This window comes from Callithrix jacchus, chromosome 4, assembly GCF_049354715.1.
Source record: "Callithrix jacchus isolate 240 chromosome 4, calJac240_pri, whole genome shotgun sequence".
NCBI lineage: Eukaryota > Metazoa > Chordata > Mammalia > Primates > Cebidae > Callithrix > Callithrix jacchus.
Genome location: NC_133505.1, coordinates 156,920,972 through 156,939,965, shown reverse-complemented (window position 1 = coordinate 156,939,965; position 18,994 = coordinate 156,920,972). Strand labels below are relative to the sequence as shown.

Here is an 18,994-nt window from a genome sequence, read left to right as displayed (position 1 = left end):
TATGCTGTGCTGAGGCGCAGGATATGAGAAACAAAGAGACAGGACAAGGAAGTACAAGCAGCTGGGCTGGGGGGGGCGGGGGCATGCCACCTATAAGCAGAGTCAGGTGAGGCCCTGAATGTCCAGAAGCATGAGTATTCATTGTGTTTAGGTTAGGGGGCAGGGCAGTGAGGGAAGTCATCTTTAATGATAGTGATAGGGTCGTGAGCAATAAAACAAGGGGTCCACCCATGTTAGGTCACCTAGGCTAGGAGGTGGACAGTGCACAGCAAGGGGTCCATTCCCATTAGGTCATCAAGGCAAGGGCCGTGTGCAGTAACGGGTCCACCTCGATTAAGTCACAGAGGCATGGAGGTGGGCCACGCACAGTGAAGAGGGTACAGTGTGCAATACCTCTGTCTATGGGCATGCTACTTCTAAGAAGATTTACAGGAGGATGCTTTAAGTCACACAGCAGTGACAGAGCTGTCAGAGTTACCGCCACCTGCTGGCAGCTTCCAATGAGTTCTGGAGGAAGATGCTTTTCGAGCAGCATGGTAACAAGAGCCGATAAAGTTCACAGTCACGAGGGTTGATTATCCAGAGGGGTTTTGAGCCCTCGGATGCTCGAGGGATTGCCGCTCTGAGGGCAGCCTTCCACAAGAACTGGAGCAAGGTCCTACAACTCCTTCATCAGGAGGAGTGGCTCTTGCTCCAAGCCTGCCATACAGCAGGGATCTTTATGATAATGAACACTGCCTCCTGGGCCATGGGTTCTTGTCCTGGTATAACTGTTTTTCCCTTAAATCATGCTCTGTACTGTGTCTGCTCTAGGCATCCCTCCAATGATAAGCTACTTATTTCTTAATTCATGCTCTGTACTGTGTCCACTCTAGGCATTCCTCCAATTATGAACTAAGATATAATTATATATATATATATATATATATATATGTAGCGAAATATTCTTTAGGCACTCATACTATCAACTATTATATGACTACATATAGAGGATTATAGAAAGGGATTCTTCAAGCCCTAATTCTATAAACTAATATATGATTATACAAATGATTATATAAAAGGAAATAACTGAGTAGTAATACTATAAACTGAGATATTCTTCAAGCTTTAACTGTGCCAGGGTTCTGCTTAGGTCTCTTTCCTCAGTGCCCAAAGGGGGGTTACCCACAGGTTCTTGTCCTGGTATAATTGTTTTTCCCTTAAATCATGCTCTGCACTGTGTCTGCTCTAGGCATTCCTCTGATTATGAACTAGGATATAGTTTTATATATATATATATGTGTGTGTGTGTATGGAAATAACTGAGTGGGAAGATATTCTTCAGGCACTCATTCTATGAACTAATATATGATTATATAGAGAGGATTATATAAAGGAAACTAACTGAGTAGTAACACTATAAACTGAAATATTCTTCAGGCCTTAATTGTGCCAGGATACTGCTTAGCTCTCCTTCCTCGGTGCCTAGGGAGTTAACCACACCGCCCTCTGGCTTCTGCCCACAGTTCTAGATGGTTCCATGGTGACTGAGACAAGGATGCACTCGGGTTGCCCCTTTGAGGATGGCTGCAGTGACCATCCAGGGACTGAGCAGAGGGGCGGTGCAGCCATGGGCCTAGGTGTGGTTGGCCACAGAAGCGTGTGTGTTGGAAATAGATGCTTGGTGATGCAAAGAAAAATCAGCACCGAGACAGACGATCTTTCAGCAATGCAATTTTTACTTCCAGGTCTGCAGGAAGGGTACTCTAACTAGCCATCTTGCCAGAAGAGTACAATGAATAAAGGAAAACACACAAATTTATCCCTTACGCATTTGGGGTCATCCTTACTGCGGTGTGTGATTCCGTTGGCTAGAGCTAGTCCTCACAATCTAAACTAAAAACCGATTGGCTAACAACTTAAAACCTTTCTAAACAGATAAAAGCAATGAAGAGCTGGGACATGTCTGTGAGCATGTCCAGCACAGATATTTTGGTTAAAGTACAAGGACATAAAATGTACTACTGCCTGTAAGCATGGCATGTAACAGCCACATAGCATAGGATCTAACAGAGTTATTAGCACCCTTATTCTTTAACAAGAAAGGAAACTTTAAAAAGGAACTTTACTTCCCACAGCGGGCAGCAAAGTGAGCCCCACGCATGCATAGGCTCCTCCCTCCCTTGGCTTCCGCTCTCCATGGAAACACAAGTGATCACATGATTGATCAGGGTAGGCCACTAGGGCTTTTTCTTTTCGGTTTTTCCAGAAGTCATAAACGGATATAGAATATACTCAAAGACCTCTTCATGCTCTTAGTGGAGAGGCAAAGAAGGTCCGCTCTGGACTGGGGAAGCGGCTGGGCCAGAGCGGAGCGGGGACTGCGGGGTGGGGCCGGGCACCCGGCGACGGGCGCCTGCCTGGGGGGCGGGGCCGGGCCGGGCGCGCGGCGCCTGCCCGGGGGGCGCCTGCCGGTGCGGGGATGGCTGGGCGCACGGTGCCCGCCCAGGACGAGGACTCCGGGGAAGGAGGGCGAATGTCTCCAGCACCGGCGGTGACAGGACCACACCAGGGCCACTGAATATTCCCGTGCAAGTTTCTCCGCCTTCCTGTGCGTCAGTATTTACATTGGAGTAATAAGAAATGCTATGTCGAAAATTAAATGAGGCGGTCAAAGCAGGAAGTGTCCCGTCCCACGTGGAGCCGGCCCCGGAGTAGGGACTCCCAGCAAAGGGGGCGGGCTGGAAGGGGCGGCCCTGAGTCCGGCGAGTGGGCGGGACGGGGCGGAGCATTCTAAGCCCGGCCATTCGTCCCCCAGTGTCCGCCTGGTCCACGACTCTCTACCCCATTGACCACGACACTCTACCTCTGCGCTCCGGACCCCAATGGCAACAACCGCCAGCCTGGCGTTCCTTCTGCGCCCCCTGCTTCTGTTCCTGCTGTCCGGCTGGCGCCATGCGGGATGGGCTGGTGAGTTGGGGGGCGGGACCCAATCCTCCGGGCAAGGGGAGGGCTGGAGGGGAGCACGGCTGTGGACGGCAGCGGTGTCAGAAGAGGGGTGACCTGCGCTATCTCCCAGGACTGCGCTCTACCTCAGTTCCCTTCTGCGGCTCCTTTACGCCTACTCTGCTGCCTACCGCTGCCGCTTGCGTCCCAGGCCAGGAGGGTTGTCAAGAAGGCCGAAAAGGAACGTCAGGAGGGTGGAGTGTTTTACCCCAGCGAGTCAAGGAATGTGTCAAACTCTGAGATTCAATTATGAGGCCTTCATTATGCCGGCGAACGAGAGGTGGCTAATGCCCAGAATTCCCTCAGCACCTAAGAAAAAGGCGGTCTTTTAAATCCTAGTTTTGAAAGGGAGGGGGATCCTAGCTGAAGCAAATTTTTCACAAAAACAGAGTAAGCGAAAAGTTAAAAGATAAACTGGTACATGAGAAATAAAACAGTGTGAGGTGCGAGGGGTAAAATTGTCATGAAAGACAGGACTTATAGATAATGGGGGCTCTCTGGGCGCTAGACTGCACCTGCATTCCCAGGCTCTGCTCGTGCCACTTAACTTGGCCTCTTATCAACAAATGCATTCATGGAGGTGCCCAGTGTCAGCCTGCCCCAGCTACATACTATAGTTATATACTTAATGATGGGAAAATAACTAAATTGAGAAGCGAAGATGGAGTCTGTCCGGCTCAAGAAGCTAACGTAAAGCCTAAACAGCTTTTAGTCCAGAAAGAGATAGTTTGAGCTGACAAAAAGCAGATTATCACAGGAGGAGTAAGAGGGCTGCAGAGGGTGAGGTGGGGCAGGGATTCCTGGTGCAGCCCCTCCGCCCCACCCGCAGTCGGGAAGGAAACACCAGAGCCCCTGGAATTCAAGCTGGGGTGTGGACAGGGGTGAAGGGGGGGTCCACAGGGACACGATGACAGACACCCCGACCAGCCACAGCCCTGCTCTGCTCTCACCCACTCTCCACCACACAAACCCTCCAGGATACCCAGGGCTCCCTGCCCTGGAACTTCCACCTGTGCTTTCCTACAGACACTCACCTGCACCCAGGGGATCAGCAGACACTTCCCACCCCTTCCTCACCATCCACTGCCACATCCAAGGTCACATCCTCTCACTCCCCACCTCAGCCCAGCCCTGTCATTCCACAGGCCTCCCTCACCTCCCCATCCATGAAGGGGCCCTTAGCACCTCCCAACCAACTGGGACCTTCTCCCCGCTTGCCTGAGGACATATCCCAGGAAACACACCCCATGCTTTCCGCAGAATCTAGTGCAGGGGGGATGGGAAGCACCATTTCCCCCAAAGTGACCCTGGGAACACTGGTGAAGAGAGGCACCCACTTCTGCTCTCGGGTCCCAGACCCACCTGTTCTTCCTACTGAGGAGCCAGGGTCATAGAGGGTAGTCACTGTGCAGACAGGAGTCACCAAACCCTTTCTAGAAAGGAAAGGCTGAAGGCACTGTGGTCATTGCCGGCCATGGGTTCTCTGTCTCTGTGTCAAGTCCTGTCCCTTTGTAGAGCAACAGCAGGCAAAGTAACCTGGAAATAAAAGGGAGACCAGATGTGGACACTGTCCTAGGTTACTGACCCCGGATGAGGGCACCTGCTGTGTCCTGGTAATTGATGCCACCTCCCCTACAGTGTCATCTCCAAGTGGTGTCAGTTGAAGAGTCACAAATGTGTCCTACCTTGCCTGTGGCTTCTGGGTGTTGTGGATGTGATGGATGTGAGTGGGGGTCCCGTGGTTCGGGACCTACTCTCCCCTCCTTTGCTGCTGAGTGGCATCAATGATCCACCAGGGCCATCAGCAACTCTCCCTAAAGCCTCGGGTGTGAGCTGAGGGTGAGGTCGTGCAGCCATCTGGTGTCTGGGATTGGGGTCAACTGCTTGTGCAGCTTCTGGGTTCCCTGTGGCCCTGCTCCTGCCTGTCCCAGGAGAACCACCTGAGTCTTCTCACAGCCAGGCCTACCTTCCTAATGACCTAGAGGGTGAGGAGCACATGCTGTGATGGCAGCTCTGAGGCTGTGTGGTCACTGCCCTCCCACAGAGAGGCCCATCTCCACCAGGGCCCAGAGACACACCTGGAGCCACTTTTCAATGAGGAAATTTTGAAGCTGTGAGTGGCACAGCCTTGATTCTGAGCGCTGGGGGACTCAGTTGTGATTCTGCGGTTGGGAATTGCCATGAAATCCACATAGCACCTTTTCCAACCACACATGCCTCTGGAATCTTAGGGAGTCCAGGGTCAAATAGCTGTAGTGGCAGGGCCAGCCGCGCTCCTCATTCACAGACTGTGTATGGCTGCACCCCAGCTACAAGGGCAGGGTTGAGTAGTGACAGGGAGGCCATATGACCAGCACAACCTGTAATAATTACTAAATTAACTACAAACTCTGTCCATTTCTGGTACAAACCCAGGAAATGTGAAATTACCATCGAATGGATCTGTGAATGCAGCACATCCCTCTAACGGGGCCTGACACAGGTGTCCATCCGTTACTTTGCCCCAAATGCACCTCATGAGTAACAGGGGAGCAAGTGAATGCTTCAGATCCCTGGGAGGAGGTCGGGTCACATACTGTGTCCACTAGGTGTGTCTGGGCATTTGCTGTTTCTTGGTGTACAGTTAGCAGAGTGGATGCCCGTCTGGCTCTGTGGCGAGGCTGAAGCAGTCACTGCAGTTGCTGTGGGTTGAAGGGGCCCACCAGGGGCTCTGGGCTCTTCTCCTAGTCATGGACTCTGGGTCGGAGCTGTGGCTCAGTTGTCACAGTTGAGCAAAGGAAATCGGTTATTTCCTGAGGTAACTCCTTTCAGCTCCAGGTCATCCATCCTTGCATTTTATCTTTGTTTCTGGTAATTATTTAAGTCCAGCAGTAGCCGCGTGGAGTCTCCATCTCTTTTGGATCTTGGACCCCTTTGTTCTATGAGCCATGGGCATGGCTTTGCATGGCTGAGGTCCCAGCGGGCATTGTGACTTCCCTAATCATTTCCATCATGGCGCCCTCCTTCCTCCTGACAGTTGACGGCCTCCAATTGAGATCTGTTGTTTCAGGATTTTCCATCCCCATTACTGCTGGGAGCCCATTTCAGGAATAGCGTCTACTATCCCCAACCCTGGGCTTCAGCAACAGGCACCCCTGAGCTTCTTGACAGTCTGCTGCCTTCTCCCAGGGCCTTCTTTATATGCTGGGTAAACAGGAGTCCTCCAGGCTTCCCATGAGCACAGAGGACGGACATTGTTCTGGATTTTCATGCTGCAGCTGCTCTGGCATGGGCGCTTCTCTCAGCCTTTTGTTCCTTCCTCTACAACCGCCCCCTAAGAGCTGTGTTTTTGTGTCTTTTTCCAGCATCGCAAGGGCCACCTACTAGCAGATGAGAGGCACATTCCAGGGATCCTACTGTGTCTTGTTACCCATAATAAATAAACCCACTCTTATCCAATGTTGACTACATCATACCCACTGTGCCATGCTCCAGCATCCTCAGGGCATGCTCCCACACTCTGCCACCTCCCGCAGTCCACCTGGGCTGCTGCTGAAGATCCTGCCATCTAGGCCCTTCCTCCTGTAGCTGGCCTGGCACCTCCATGGCAAGGTCCTGTGCTGACCAATGTATGTATAGGCCTGGGCAGAGTGGGGAGATGGACACACTGGGGACCCATGGTTCCTCCACAGGCAGAGACCACTGCCCAGAAAGACAGCCCATGCTCTGGCAGCCCAGCCCTGCAGGAAACCCTCTTTCTGTCACAGTGTCTGGGTCTTTCCCCCACCCAACACTCTCTGGTGTTTTTTCTTTTTTCCCATAGACTCTCACTCTCTCTGGTACAACTTCACCGTCATCCATCTGCCCAGACCTGGACAACGGTGGTGTGAGGTCCAAGGCCAGGTGGATCAGAAGAATTTCCTCTCCTATGACTGTGACAGTGACAAAGTCTTATCTGTGGGTTGCCTAGAAGAGCAGCTGAATGCCACAGATGCCTGGGGAAGACAACTGGAAATGCTGAGCCAGGTGGGGCAGAGGCTCAGACTGGAACTGCCTGGCATTGAGCTGGAGGATTTCACCCCCAGTGGTGAGTGGAGAAGACCAAGGACGGAAGGGAGCAGGGGACGGAAGGGAGTGGGCTCAGGGGCTGCACTGAGTGCAGGGAGAAGACATTAGACATGGGGCCTCCATGAAGCCCAGCAGCAAGGACAGGGCTTGGAGGAGACAACAGAGCCAGATGAGAAGGGGCTCAGAGGAGGAGGATGTGGGGCAGGGAAGAGAATTTGTAAAGACCAGAGCTGACCTCTTTCTGATTGGAGCAGGACCCGTCATGATGCAGGCCAGGATGTCTTGTGAGTGTGAAGCCGATGGACACAGCAAAGCATCCTGGGAGTTCAGATTTCATGGACAGAAGTTCCTCCTCTTTGACTCAAACAGCAGAAAGTGGACAGTGGTTCATGCTGGAGCCAGGCGGATGAAAGAGAAGTGGGAGGAGGACAGGGAACTGACCGAACTCTTCGGGAAGGTCTCCATAGGAGACTGCAGGAGCTGGCTTCGGGACTTCCTGATATGCAGGGAGAAGAGGCTGGAGCCCACAGGTGACTACAGGGGAGCACCGGGAGCATCTGGAGATGCCGTCAAGTTACAGCCTTGTCTGTCAGTGTCTGTGGTGCGTGCAGGTGTATGGGTGTGAGTGGGTGTCAGTGTTTGTGTGTGTGTGTGTGTGTGTGTGTGTGTGTGTGTGTGTGTTTGAGTAAAACCATGACCCCTCATAGGGGACCACCTTTTGGGGCGCCTGTACTCTCCCATCCTCCTCTCCCTTCTCCCTCCTGACTCCTCTTCCTCACTGCGCGTGCTTCTGCTGCCCTCACTGTGGATTTCTCGCCAGCCTCAAAACTATGGGCATATTGTGTTTCTAGACCTTTCTCCTTATATTTCCCTCCTCCTAGGATTGCTTTTCCTTTCCTCTCCCTTGGTGTGTTTCTGGAAATCCATGAAAACCACCTCCAATGCCAGCCCGGAGATCCTCCCTTCCCCGCCCTGGGGCTTCAGCTCTTCTTCCACCACAGCAAGAGGGTGAGCTGTTCTGTCACCTTGCTGCCCTCAGCAACTGTGTGAGTTTTCTGAGGACAGGGGACACCCCCTCTTTGTTCCTGCCCCAGGACCTGTCACAGCTGCTGCACCATAGCAGAGGGGGACAAAACCTCTGCCTTGCAGGATGATCTGGGGTGGCAGGAGCTAAGGAGCTGTCCTCATAAGAATTGGGGCGGACAAGGGTTGTCACTCTTGTGTTTCCATTTCAGCATCACCCACCGTGACCCCAGGTACAGCCCAACCCAAATCCATGGCCACCAGCCTCAGTCCCTGGAGCCTCCTTCTCGTCCTTCTCTGTGTCACCCTATATGTCATCTGAGGAGAGCCTTTAGAGTGACAGGTACTGTGGACAGAATTGGGAGGGGAGCAAGAAGCAGACGGGTGAAGAGGGAGGATGGGAAAGGAGAATTCCCAGAGTCCCCCACCTTCCCATGGCGGGGACCTTTCCATCCTGGCATGAGACAGGTGAATGAGACCTTGTGTCACTTGTTGGCAATGACTGGGGCAGTTCAGCCATGAGTTCTGATGGATTCGCATCTTCAGAGGCTGGAGGGAAAGGAAGGGGCCCATACTGAGGCTCAGGGTCTGTTGAGCCAATTCAGGCCTGTTTCAGAGCAGGTTCCTATTTGGGAAGGGTAGTGGTGTGTGGCCCGCAGGCAGCAGGAACTCAGACATGGGCTGTCCGCACAGTAGGAGAGGAGCAGCACGGCTGCTTCATCTAGGATGTCAGGGGAAAGGGCATCCCTGAAGGAGGCTAAGAGTGATCTCGGGGAATCCCAGGATGAGGGGCTGTGAGGGCCTGGGTTCACCCCATTCCAAAGGCTGCGTTCCCAGAGAAAGCAGCTCTGGTCCCAGCAGTTAAGGTGGAAGGTGAAGAGTAGAGGGTGTCCAGGATGAGGTTTAGGAAAAGGCCAAGCCCCTGGAACCCATGGGATGGCCAGCAGGGCTCTGTCGCAGCGCCCCTGCCCTCCCGCCTCCTGCACGCTCCAGATCCTGAGCCAGCTGAAGGCTCTGCCTGGAGCAAAGTGGATGCAGACACGGAGCTGAGCTGCTGCTGGAGTTCCAGGGTCACCCCTGAGCTTGGCAGGGAATGAATGGGGCAGGGCGGGGATAGTTCCATTCAGAGCTATGGGTGCAGCTCCCAGGGTGAGGAGAGGCTGAGAGTGAAGGGGAAAGAGCAAGTTTGCCTGCAAGCCCACCCAAGGGCAGGGAACGTGGATCCAGAGAACACTCTTTGGACAGGGCTCCCCCAGGTCATCTAGACCCTAGACCCTTCTGTGAGACGGAGGAGCAGGCCCTGAGTGACGGTGCAGACCCCTCTTTCCCAGCCTCAGTTCTGAGCCCCGTGGGCTGTAGCAGGGCCTGGGCTGGCTCTGTGATGTGGTGAAGGAGGGAGGAGGTTGGGAGGCTGCAGGGCCTGTGCTGGCTCTGTGATGTGGTGAAGGAGGGAGGAGGTTGCGAGGCTGCAGAGCCAGGGGGAGGGTTGGAGGGAAAACCTGCTCCTTATCTGGGGGAGAGGCTCCAAAATGGCAAGGGCCTGGGAGGGATTACCCAGGAGAACAGACTCAGGTTTTTCTCAGCCACTTAAACCAACGCTTCTTTCTGAAGGTGGAAGATGACACCAAGCAGCCCCTGTTAGCCTGGTCTGCCTACCGCTCTCCCTCAGGAAGGCCGCCTGTCTACTCACCACTGTGCCTTTCTGGACAGCCAGGAGGTCAAGCCTTAGCAAGCCCACAGCCCTCAGCAGATGATGAGGGCATTGGAGACCCAACCTCTCATGCCGTTCATTACCTTCAGTGATTGTCCTAGTAGCCATTTTTCTTCACATCTTCTGCCACTTTCTCTCGGTGCTAATGGATGGAATTCCTGCACAAGTTATAACTGGACAAGAAATCGCAAAAAGCGTTTTCCTTCTACTTCATTGACTGTGGGAAAGCAGACACTTCTCTGAAGTATGACCTCATTCTTCCAAACGGTATTGCTAGTAAAATCGCATGCTGGGCTTCAGACCTCAGGGATCCTTTCCATGCACTGACCAAGAATTCTCTTAATCCTTTTTACTTTTATGATTCTGTCAACCATATAGGAGGGAAGCGGCATAATCATCACTCACTGTAATCTCAGTAAGTGATGATCTCCTGGGCTCAAGTGATCCTCTACACTCAGCCTCTAGAATAGCTGGGACTGCAGGTGCATGCCACCATGCCCGGCAAGTTGTTTTTTTTTTAGATAGAGACTGGGTCTTCCTATGTTGCCCAGGCTGGTCTTCAACTCCTGGCCTCAAGCAATCCTCCCACTTTGGCCTCCCAATTCTCTGGGATTACAGACATGAACCACACTACCTGTTGTAGAAATTTTTAATTATTTAATATGAGAAAGTGTTAGATTCATGATTATTTCATTTAGTAATGTATTAGGTGATACTTACAGTTAAATAAAGATGTCTATTTTCAAAGATAAGGATTGACTTTGGAATTTCTGTTTATAACCCAGTAGAAAATTAACGGAATTTCATTTTTCTGCTGTGTTATGTTTAGTAATACAACTAGGGGCGCTACCAGATACCTTTTGGCAACAGGGACTTTAAAGATCACTCTTCACTTACAAGCAGCCTGGCTGTCCGTCTTCACTGTCCTGAGGCCCTGGAGACTGGCAGATATTCCTGCCTCTGTCTCTGCCTCCATAAGGTGATGCTTTCTGTTTTGACCCCAGCCCGCTCCACGCTTGGTAGTGGCTTTTCTTGTCATTTTTCAGCGCTGACCATGTTCAATTCTATTAGAAGGAATTCTCACCACTGATACATCTCTATTTGTAAAAGTTATTCTATTCCCCCATAGACAAAAGATCAGAACAGCATATATAAAGAACTCCTAACAATAAATAAAGTGCACCTAGGTCTTGGGCAAATGCCATGAGCAGGTCAGAGATGCTGAAGAAGCCTGTGAAAGCTTTCATGTATCTGACACAATCAGCATAACATCAGTATGTCCCTGCATACCTATCCTACTAACAGAGTTTTAATCTGTCTCTACCAACTGGTGGACAGGAAATGGAATATCAGAGAGCTCTTACACTGTGAGTAGGAGGCCAGATTGAATCACTCCTGTGACTTTTATTCAGGCAGAGACCTTGAGGACAGTGGACGCTGTGCTCATCCCACTAACCAGGAATCCCAGAGTCAGTTCCAGGCTCCACACATGTCCCAGAGTGTGGAGGTACGAGACTGCTTACTCTGCTGTCCTTTGTCATAGCAAAAAGTTAGCAATAAAATATTCTAGTACAGTACAGGATGCTTTTCAATGTTGATGAAAGATTTCTATTTCACTCTACATCACAGTGCAAAATCTGAAATAGCAAAAATGAAACAATCCAAATGCTGCATAAAAATGTTTTCCTACACATTAGTGAGGATTTTTTATTTACATACAACGAAAATGACCACATCGATCAGATCACTTTCCATATTTACAGGAATATACAGATCACCCAGTGGGATGAATAGGACACCATAAGGTATCTATTTAGGAAAATAAGGAGGTGGGAAAGGCCCACATCCATCGGCTCCCTGGTGATAAAAGACATTCTTTGAACAATTGCTGAACCTGGAGTGGTGTCTGAGCATGAGATGGTCGTAATGTCTGGAGTGAAACTGAATTTGAAGTTTGCACTGTGGTATCTGGGGAGTGTCCTGGTTTGCAAGGAAACCACAGTAAAATATGGGGCATGAGGTGGCATCATTAAGATGGGGCATCAGTGTGACAGCTCACTCTCAAGTAGTGCAGGAAGAGAAGTTCTCTGTAATGTACTTGCCACTCTGTGGATTGTGCTTGTTTCATAGTTCTTTTACTAGTTGAAAGCAGAAATTCAAGAAAAACTTATTTTTCAGAAACAGATGTGAAGGGGTGAATACCTCCACAAATGTGGCACAGCTCCTCGTCCTCCTCCTCCTCCTCCTCCTCCTCCTCCTCCTCCTCCTCCCCGAATCCTGCAAAGCCAGGGCCTCCAGATGTTTCCCTCTCCCCCTCGGTTCTCAGCCTCAGGCAACTTCTCCTGCCCCCTCCTCCCCTGCAGGCAACCCCTAGGCCCCTCTAGAGACTGAAGCAGCTCAGGCCCAGAGTCCCTTCATCACTTTCTAAATATTTGCCTAATCCAGGTGAGACTCAGATCTGTGAAGGGTTGGATGTCCATGGGCACAGGAGCTGAGGGCGGCTTCTGCTTCTGTCCAGGGCTCACTTTCTGGGACAGCCATCGATGGTTGCTCAGGCCTGACTCTGTGGCTGCACCCCCTGTAAGGTCCAGCCCTACAGGGTTCTGTGAGCCCCTCCTGGCTGGTGCAGAGACGAGAAATTGTAGAAATAAAAGACCACAAGGCACAGACATAAAGCATAGAGAGTTTGGGCCCAGGGGTGCACTGCTACCCAAATCTCGGAGACCAGCAGTGACACCGAATGCCTGGAAGCTCTCGTTTTTATTGAGGTTCAAATCTGGAGGCAGGGAAGGTTGAGTGTTTGGTGACTGGGGGCAGGGTAAAATAAGGCGTGGCATACAGGTGGGGACTCGGGGATTCGTTAGCAGACGTGGGGTAAGGAGCATAATGTGTCAGCACTTTTCCATACTTGTTAAGAAAGAAGACGTCAAAATTTATATTACTCTTACCGACTATCTTTTCTAAGAAAAAAGGAACCAGGTACAGAAATAGAACATGAGAGTAGACATGGAACGTGACCACGGAAGCACAGCACCGCATAGAGACAATTAAGCCCTGGATGTCTGCGGGCCTGCCTGACAGCCACCAGGCCTTACTGTTGTAACCGAGCGAGCACGAAGTCACCACTGAGACAAAGTCTAGGCCTAATTACAGGGTCTTTATTGCTGGCCGCCATGGACGACTCGCCTCTCTCTAACCCATGGCCCGAAAGGAGGGTGTCAAGACCTTTTATGCCCATAAACCACCTCCTGGGCGGGGGTGGGAGTGAGGGGCTTTGGACATTCCGAGGGCCAGGGGACTTTGGATATTCTGATTGTTACTTAAGTGGTTTACAGAAGTCAAGATAAGCGTTAGTTTACACACTGTCTGAGTAGGGTGGAAATTACAGACCTTAGTTACTTACTACAAGTCTTAAAATGGCACAGGGGCCAAAATGGCGTGGGTTTGGATTGCTTGCCTGTCATGTTAGGGTTACAGAGAGCAGTTTCAACGGAAAGCCGAGGTGTGGTCGAGGTACGCAGTTTATGGGGCGATTACTATGTCACACTTACCACAAGAGCTTGGAGAAGTGGAGTTTTCTCCTAACTCCTCTGGGGAAGGAGACGTCTCAGCTATTTTGGGCATCTCCTTCCCTAGATGGCTAAACAGCAGGTGCTTTCCCAGCGCTGGTGAGGGCGGGGGTGACAGAGGGCAGAGAGCCTCTTGCCTTAGGGTCATTCATTTCACAATGTCACCCCAGGTTCACACTTCCCACCTGAGAGTCATTAGTAAAGGAATTAAGATCACCTATGAATAACTAATTACTATAGTTATATTTCTAGTTACTTTCTTCTTCATTATTTATATGGAAATAGGCTGAAACTTTTGGTTCCTGCCTCAGCATTTATGGGGTCTACTCCCTACATCTCCTCTCCATGCAGCTCAACCCTGTGGCCACTTCATCCACCCACAACTGAGGAATCCCCAGCACATCCTAATCTCAGCAAACATGGAGGCATCTGGACCTGTGGGCAGAAGTAGGAGGGAGGTGGGGGGGGGCCAGTAGCCCCTGGCTGCTGGGGAGGGCTTAGCCTGGGGTGAAGACTGGGCAGAGACCTTGAGTCCCACTCTGCCCCCAGCCACTGGGCCCTTCCCCATTAAATGAAAAAAATAGGCACTGAGCTTCCACTCCACACAGTCTTCATGTGGTGAACATCACTGCACCTGGTGACCATCAGTGCCCAGGGCCCTGAGGCTGTGGGTAAGGGGAGGAGACCTGGACCAAGCACAAGGCCTGTCTCTGCTTTAGGACAGGGGTATGGAATGGGAGCCACCTCTGACTGTGCAGGGACACAGGAGCTTAGAAGGTTCTGGCCTGATGCACTAGACACATGGGGGTGGGTGTTTCTCTGCTGCCAGCAGAGAGCAGGGGACAGGGAGGAGGAGGAGGTGGCACCCACAGATGCAGGGGCGTTCAATGCTCCTGTAATAAACCGATTCACAAGGCATGCCTCAGTATGTGCAGAAGGTTATAATCCTGATGAAGGATGTGATGATGCAGAGTCCAAGGTTATACAACCAAAAACTGATGATCAAAGAGACAGATTGCAAGAGGCTTGCAAAGACAACCTGCTGTTGAAGAATCTGGATCCGAAGCAGATGTCTCAAGTATTAGATGCCATGTTTGAAAAATTGGTCAAAGATGGGGAGCATGTAATTGATCAAGGTGACAGTGGTGACAACTTTTATGTCATTGATAGAGGCACATTTGACATTTATGTGAAATGTGATGGTGTTGGAAGATGTGTTGGTGACTGTGATAATCGTGGGAGTTTCAGCAAACTGGCCTTAATGTACAATATGCCCAAAGCAGCTACAATCACTGCTCCTCTCCTGGTGCTCTGTGGGATTCAGACAGGGTAGGCTTCAGGAGAATAATTGTGAAAAACAATGCCAAAAAGAGAAAAATGTATGAAAGCTTCATCGAGCCACTGCCATTCCTTAAATCTTTGGAGATTTCTAAATGCCTGAAAGTAGCAGATGTGATAGGCACCAAAGTATACAACGGTGGAGAACAAATCATTGCTCAGGGATATTGGGCTGATTCTTTTTTCATTGTATGTGGGTAACCCCCCCATATAGACACCGAGGAATGAGAGCTAAGCAGAACCCTGGCACAGTTAGGGCTCGAGAAATATCTCACTTTATAGTGTTACTACTCAGCTATTTCCTTTTATATAATCCTTTACATAATCATATATTAGTTTATAGAAATAGGTCTTGAAGAATCCCTTTATATAGTCCTCTATATATAATCATATAATAGTTGATAGTATGGGTGACTAAAGAATATTTCCGGGGAACGATCCAAGATGGCTGATCGCTAACATCTCGGGATTGCAGCTCCCAGTTAAAGCGCAGAGAACCAGAGGACGCCACACTTTCAGACAAAATTTGTTCGCTCACAGAGCAGAAGATTCCCAGTGGAGGAGTCACATGGGTCGCCAGCATGACTCTTGTGGCTGGCTCAGCGGTTTTGCCGGCACCTCAGCACGGCAGCTCGTGGTGCAGAGTAAACGGGACTGGTCCCCCTTCTGACAGAGGTTTGGAGCTCCGGGAAGGCAGAGTTGCCTATTACGGACTCAAGAAGGAAGCCAGACTGGAGATTCCTGGGCAGAAAAGCACCATCAGTCTTAACGCCGCTGTTTTGGCCGGCGCAGTGGGTCGCTCATATTTCGGCCCTGGGAATTAACAACTTGGACATCCACTCAGAGACCTAATTTGAAAGTTGGTAATTACAAAGACGACAGGAGGATAAATTTACAATGATGGGAAGAAACCAGCCTAAAAAGGCTGAGAATACTCAAAATCAGAACGCCTCTCCCTCTAAAGAGGATCACAGTTCCTCACCAACAAGGGAACAAGGCTTGATGGAGAATGAGGGCATCCCAATAACAGAATCAGGCTTCAGAAGATGGATAATAAGAAACTTCTGTGAGTTAAAAGAACATGTTGTAGCCCAATGTAAAGAAACTAAGAACTTTGAAAAAAGGTTTGACAAAATCCTAATGAGAATAGACAACTTAGAGAGGAATATAAGTCAATTAATGGAACTGAAGAATACAATACAGGAACTCTGAGAAGTATGCACAGGTTTAAACACTCGAATTGTTCAAGCAGAAGGCTATCAGAGGTCGAAGTCCAACTTAATGAAATGAAACAAGAAGACAAGATTAGAGAAAAAAGGACAAAAAGGAATGAGCAAAGTCTCCAAGAAATGTGGGACTATGTGAAAAGACCAAATTTACATTTGATAGGTGTACCTGAATGCGACAGAATGAATTCAAGCTGGAAAATATTCTTTAGGATATTATTCAGGAAAATTTTCCTAAACTAGCAAAGCAGGACAAGATTCAACCCTAGGTAATACAGAGAATACCACAAAGATATTCCTCAAGAAGAGCAACCCCAAGGCACATAATCGTTAGATTCACCAGGGTTGAAACGAAGGAGAAAATACTAAGGGCAGCCAGAGAGAAAGGTCAGGTTATCCACAAAGGGAAGCCTATCAGACTTACAGCTGATCTCTCACCAGAAACTCTTCAAGCCAGAAGAGAGTGGGGGCCAATATTCAACATCCTTAAAGCACAGAACTTTCAGCCCAGAATTTCATATCCAGCCAAACTAAGCTTCACAATTGAAGGAAAAATAAAATCTTTTATGAACAAGCAAGTACTCAGAGATTTTATTACCACCAGGCCTGTTTTACAAGAGCTTCTGAAAGAAGCATTACACATAGAAACAACCAGTATTAGCCTTTCTAAAAATATACCAAAAAGTAAAGAGCATCAACATAAAGAAGAATTTACATCAATGAATGGATAAAACAGCCAGTTAACATCAAATGGCAGTAACCCTAAATTTAAATAGACTAAATCCCCCAATCAAAGGATACAGCCAAAACCCAACATTATGCTACATCCAGACCCGTTTCACATGCAAGGATACACAAAGACTCAAAACAAAGGGATGAAGAAAGATTTACCAACCAAATGGAGAGCAAAAATAAATAAATAAATAAAAAGCAGGAGTTGCAATGCTTGTATCTGATAAAACAGATTGTAAAGCAACAAAGATAGAGTGGTAAAAGGATCAATGCAACAACAAGAGCTAACGATCCTAACACCCAGATACATAGAGACGTAGACACAGTGAGACAGAAAATTAATAAGGATATCAAGGACTCGAACTCAGATCCGGAACAAGTAAACTTAATAAGTATTTATAGAGCTCTCCACTTTAAATACACAAAATATACATTCTTGTCAATACCACATCACACCTACTCATAGGTTGAAATGAAACATTGATTGCCCATTATTAATACCCATTGTTTTTAGAATAAAGCAATATTTCCATTCTCTCTCCCACTTTTTCTTCCTCTTTCTTACTCTCCTTCACTCCTTGTTTTTCTTTCCTTCTCTCAAAAAAAGAAAAAAAGAAATCAACTTGTAGACCTCTTGATCCAGGTCGGCAATGTCTCTCTCATTGCCTGATTTCCTTCCTTCCCTTTTCTCCCTCCCTCCCTCTTTCCCTCCCTCCCTCCCACCCTTCCTCCTTTCCTCCCTTCCTGCCTTCCTCCCTTCCTCCCTTCCTACAAAAAAAAAAAAGAATGTTTCCCTACCTGTGTACCTATAATTATATCTTAGTTCATAATCGGAGGAATGCCTAGAGTGGACACAGTACAGAGCATGAATTAAGAGATAAGCAGCTTATAATTGGAGGAATGCCTAGAGCAGACACAGTACAGAGCATGATTTAAGGGAAAAACAGTTATTCCAGGACAATAATCCATGGCCCAGGCAGAAGCATTCAGTATCGTAAAGATACCCGCTGGATGGCAGGCTTGGGGTGAGAGCCACTCCTCCTGATAAAGGAGTGGCAGGACCTTGCTCCAGTTCTTGTGGAAGGCGGTCCTCAGACCAGCAATCCACCTTGCTGACTGTGAACTTTATCAGCTCTTGCTACTGTGCTGCTCAAAAAGCATCTTCCCATAGAACCCATTGGAAGATGCCAGAAGGTGGCGGTAACCTTGACAGCTCTGTCACTGCTACGTGACGTAAAGCATCCTCCTATAAATCTTCTTAGAATTAGTTTGCCCATAGATAGAAGTATTGCACACTGTACCCTCTTCACTGCACATGACTCACCTTGAAGCCTCAGTGACCTAATCGGGGTGGACCCCTTACTGCACATGGCCCTTGCCTTCATGGGAATGGGCCCCTTGCTCCTGCGCACTGTCCACCTCCTGGCCTACGTGACCTAATGGGGGTGGACCCCATGTTTTATTGCTCATGACCCTATCACTATCCTTAAAGATGATTTCACTCACTTCCCTGCCCCCTAACCTATACATAATAAACACGCATGCCTCTGGACATTCGGGGCCTCGCCTGACTCTGCTTGTAGGTGGCGTGGCCCCCCGAGCCCAGCTGCATTTTCTTGTACTTCTGTGTCCTGTCTCTTTATTTCTCAGATCCTGCGCCTCAGCACAGCATAAGGCTCACCCCACCACCCTGTGGGGCCATCAGCCCTACAATTGTAGAATCTGGAGAAGTGAAAATTACCATGAAAAGAAAGGGTAAATCAGAAGTGGAATAGAATGATGCAGTAGAAATCGCTGGATGCTTTCGAGGACAGTACTTTGGAGAGCTTGCCCTCGTCACTAACAAACCTTGAGCAGCTTCTGTGCATGCCATTGGGACTGTCAAATGCTTAGCCATGGATGTGCAAGCACTTGAAAGGCTTTCGGGACCTTGCATAGAAATTGCGAAAAGGAACATCGCCACCTATGAAGAACAATTAGTCGCCTTGTTTGAAGCAAACATGGATATTGTTGAGCTCACTGCATAAAGCGAAAGTAAGGAGCAGGAAGACCTGTAGTGACAAAATTACACAGTAGTGGTTAGTCCACTGAGAATGTTTTTTCCTTTTTTTAAATTTACAATTTATCAACAAACAGTAGGGATTTAATAATCAATAGGCTTTTTTTTTTTTTTTTTTTTTTTTTGTGACAAGTCTTGTTCCATCCCCAGGCACCAGGCTGGAATGCAGTGGCACCATCTCGGCTCACTGCAACCTCCGCCTCCTGGGTTCAAGCAATTCTCCTGCCTCAGCCTCCCTTGTAGCTGGGACTACAGGTGTGCACCACCACACCAAGCTAATTTTTGTATTTTTAATAGAGAC

General features: G+C 49.2%; 1 protein-coding gene and 1 pseudogene across 2 annotated transcripts; both read left to right on the top strand.

Annotated features, from left to right (window-relative positions):
* Window positions 1–2,787: 2,787 nt before the first annotated feature.
* ULBP3 (UL16 binding protein 3) lies at window positions 2,788–10,521 on the top strand. Of its 2 annotated transcripts, XM_078370829.1 has the most exons (6): window positions 2,788–2,952; window positions 6,791–7,054; window positions 7,290–7,565; window positions 7,917–8,043; window positions 8,271–8,401; window positions 9,670–10,521. In XM_078370829.1, exons 1-6 carry the CDS (start codon window positions 2,868–2,870, stop codon window positions 9,678–9,680), a joined length of 894 nt encoding a protein of 297 aa, XP_078226955.1. In that variant the 5' UTR covers window positions 2,788–2,867; the 3' UTR covers window positions 9,681–10,521. The 2 variants fall into 2 exon arrangements, with proteins under 2 accessions (XP_078226955.1, XP_078226956.1); XM_078370830.1 differs by lacking the exon at window positions 7,917–8,043.
* A 3,550-nt stretch (window positions 10,522–14,071) lies between these two features.
* LOC118153169 (cAMP-dependent protein kinase type II-beta regulatory subunit pseudogene) lies at window positions 14,072–18,661 on the top strand (annotated as a pseudogene).
* Window positions 18,662–18,994: the final 333 nt, after the last annotated feature.

Excerpts from the sequence above, each read along its gene's own strand:
- ULBP3 (XM_078370829.1), top strand. The coding sequence starts at position 2,868 with ATGGCAACAACCGCCAGCCTGGCGTTCCTTCTGCGCCCCCTGCTTCTG. Across the intron at positions 7,055-7,289 it reads GGAGGATTTCACCCCCAGTG|GACCCGTCATGATGCAGGCC; the intron begins GTGAGTGGAGAA and ends TGATTGGAGCAG. Across the intron at positions 7,566-7,916 it reads GAAGAGGCTGGAGCCCACAG|GATTGCTTTTCCTTTCCTCT; the intron begins GTGACTACAGGG and ends CCCTCCTCCTAG.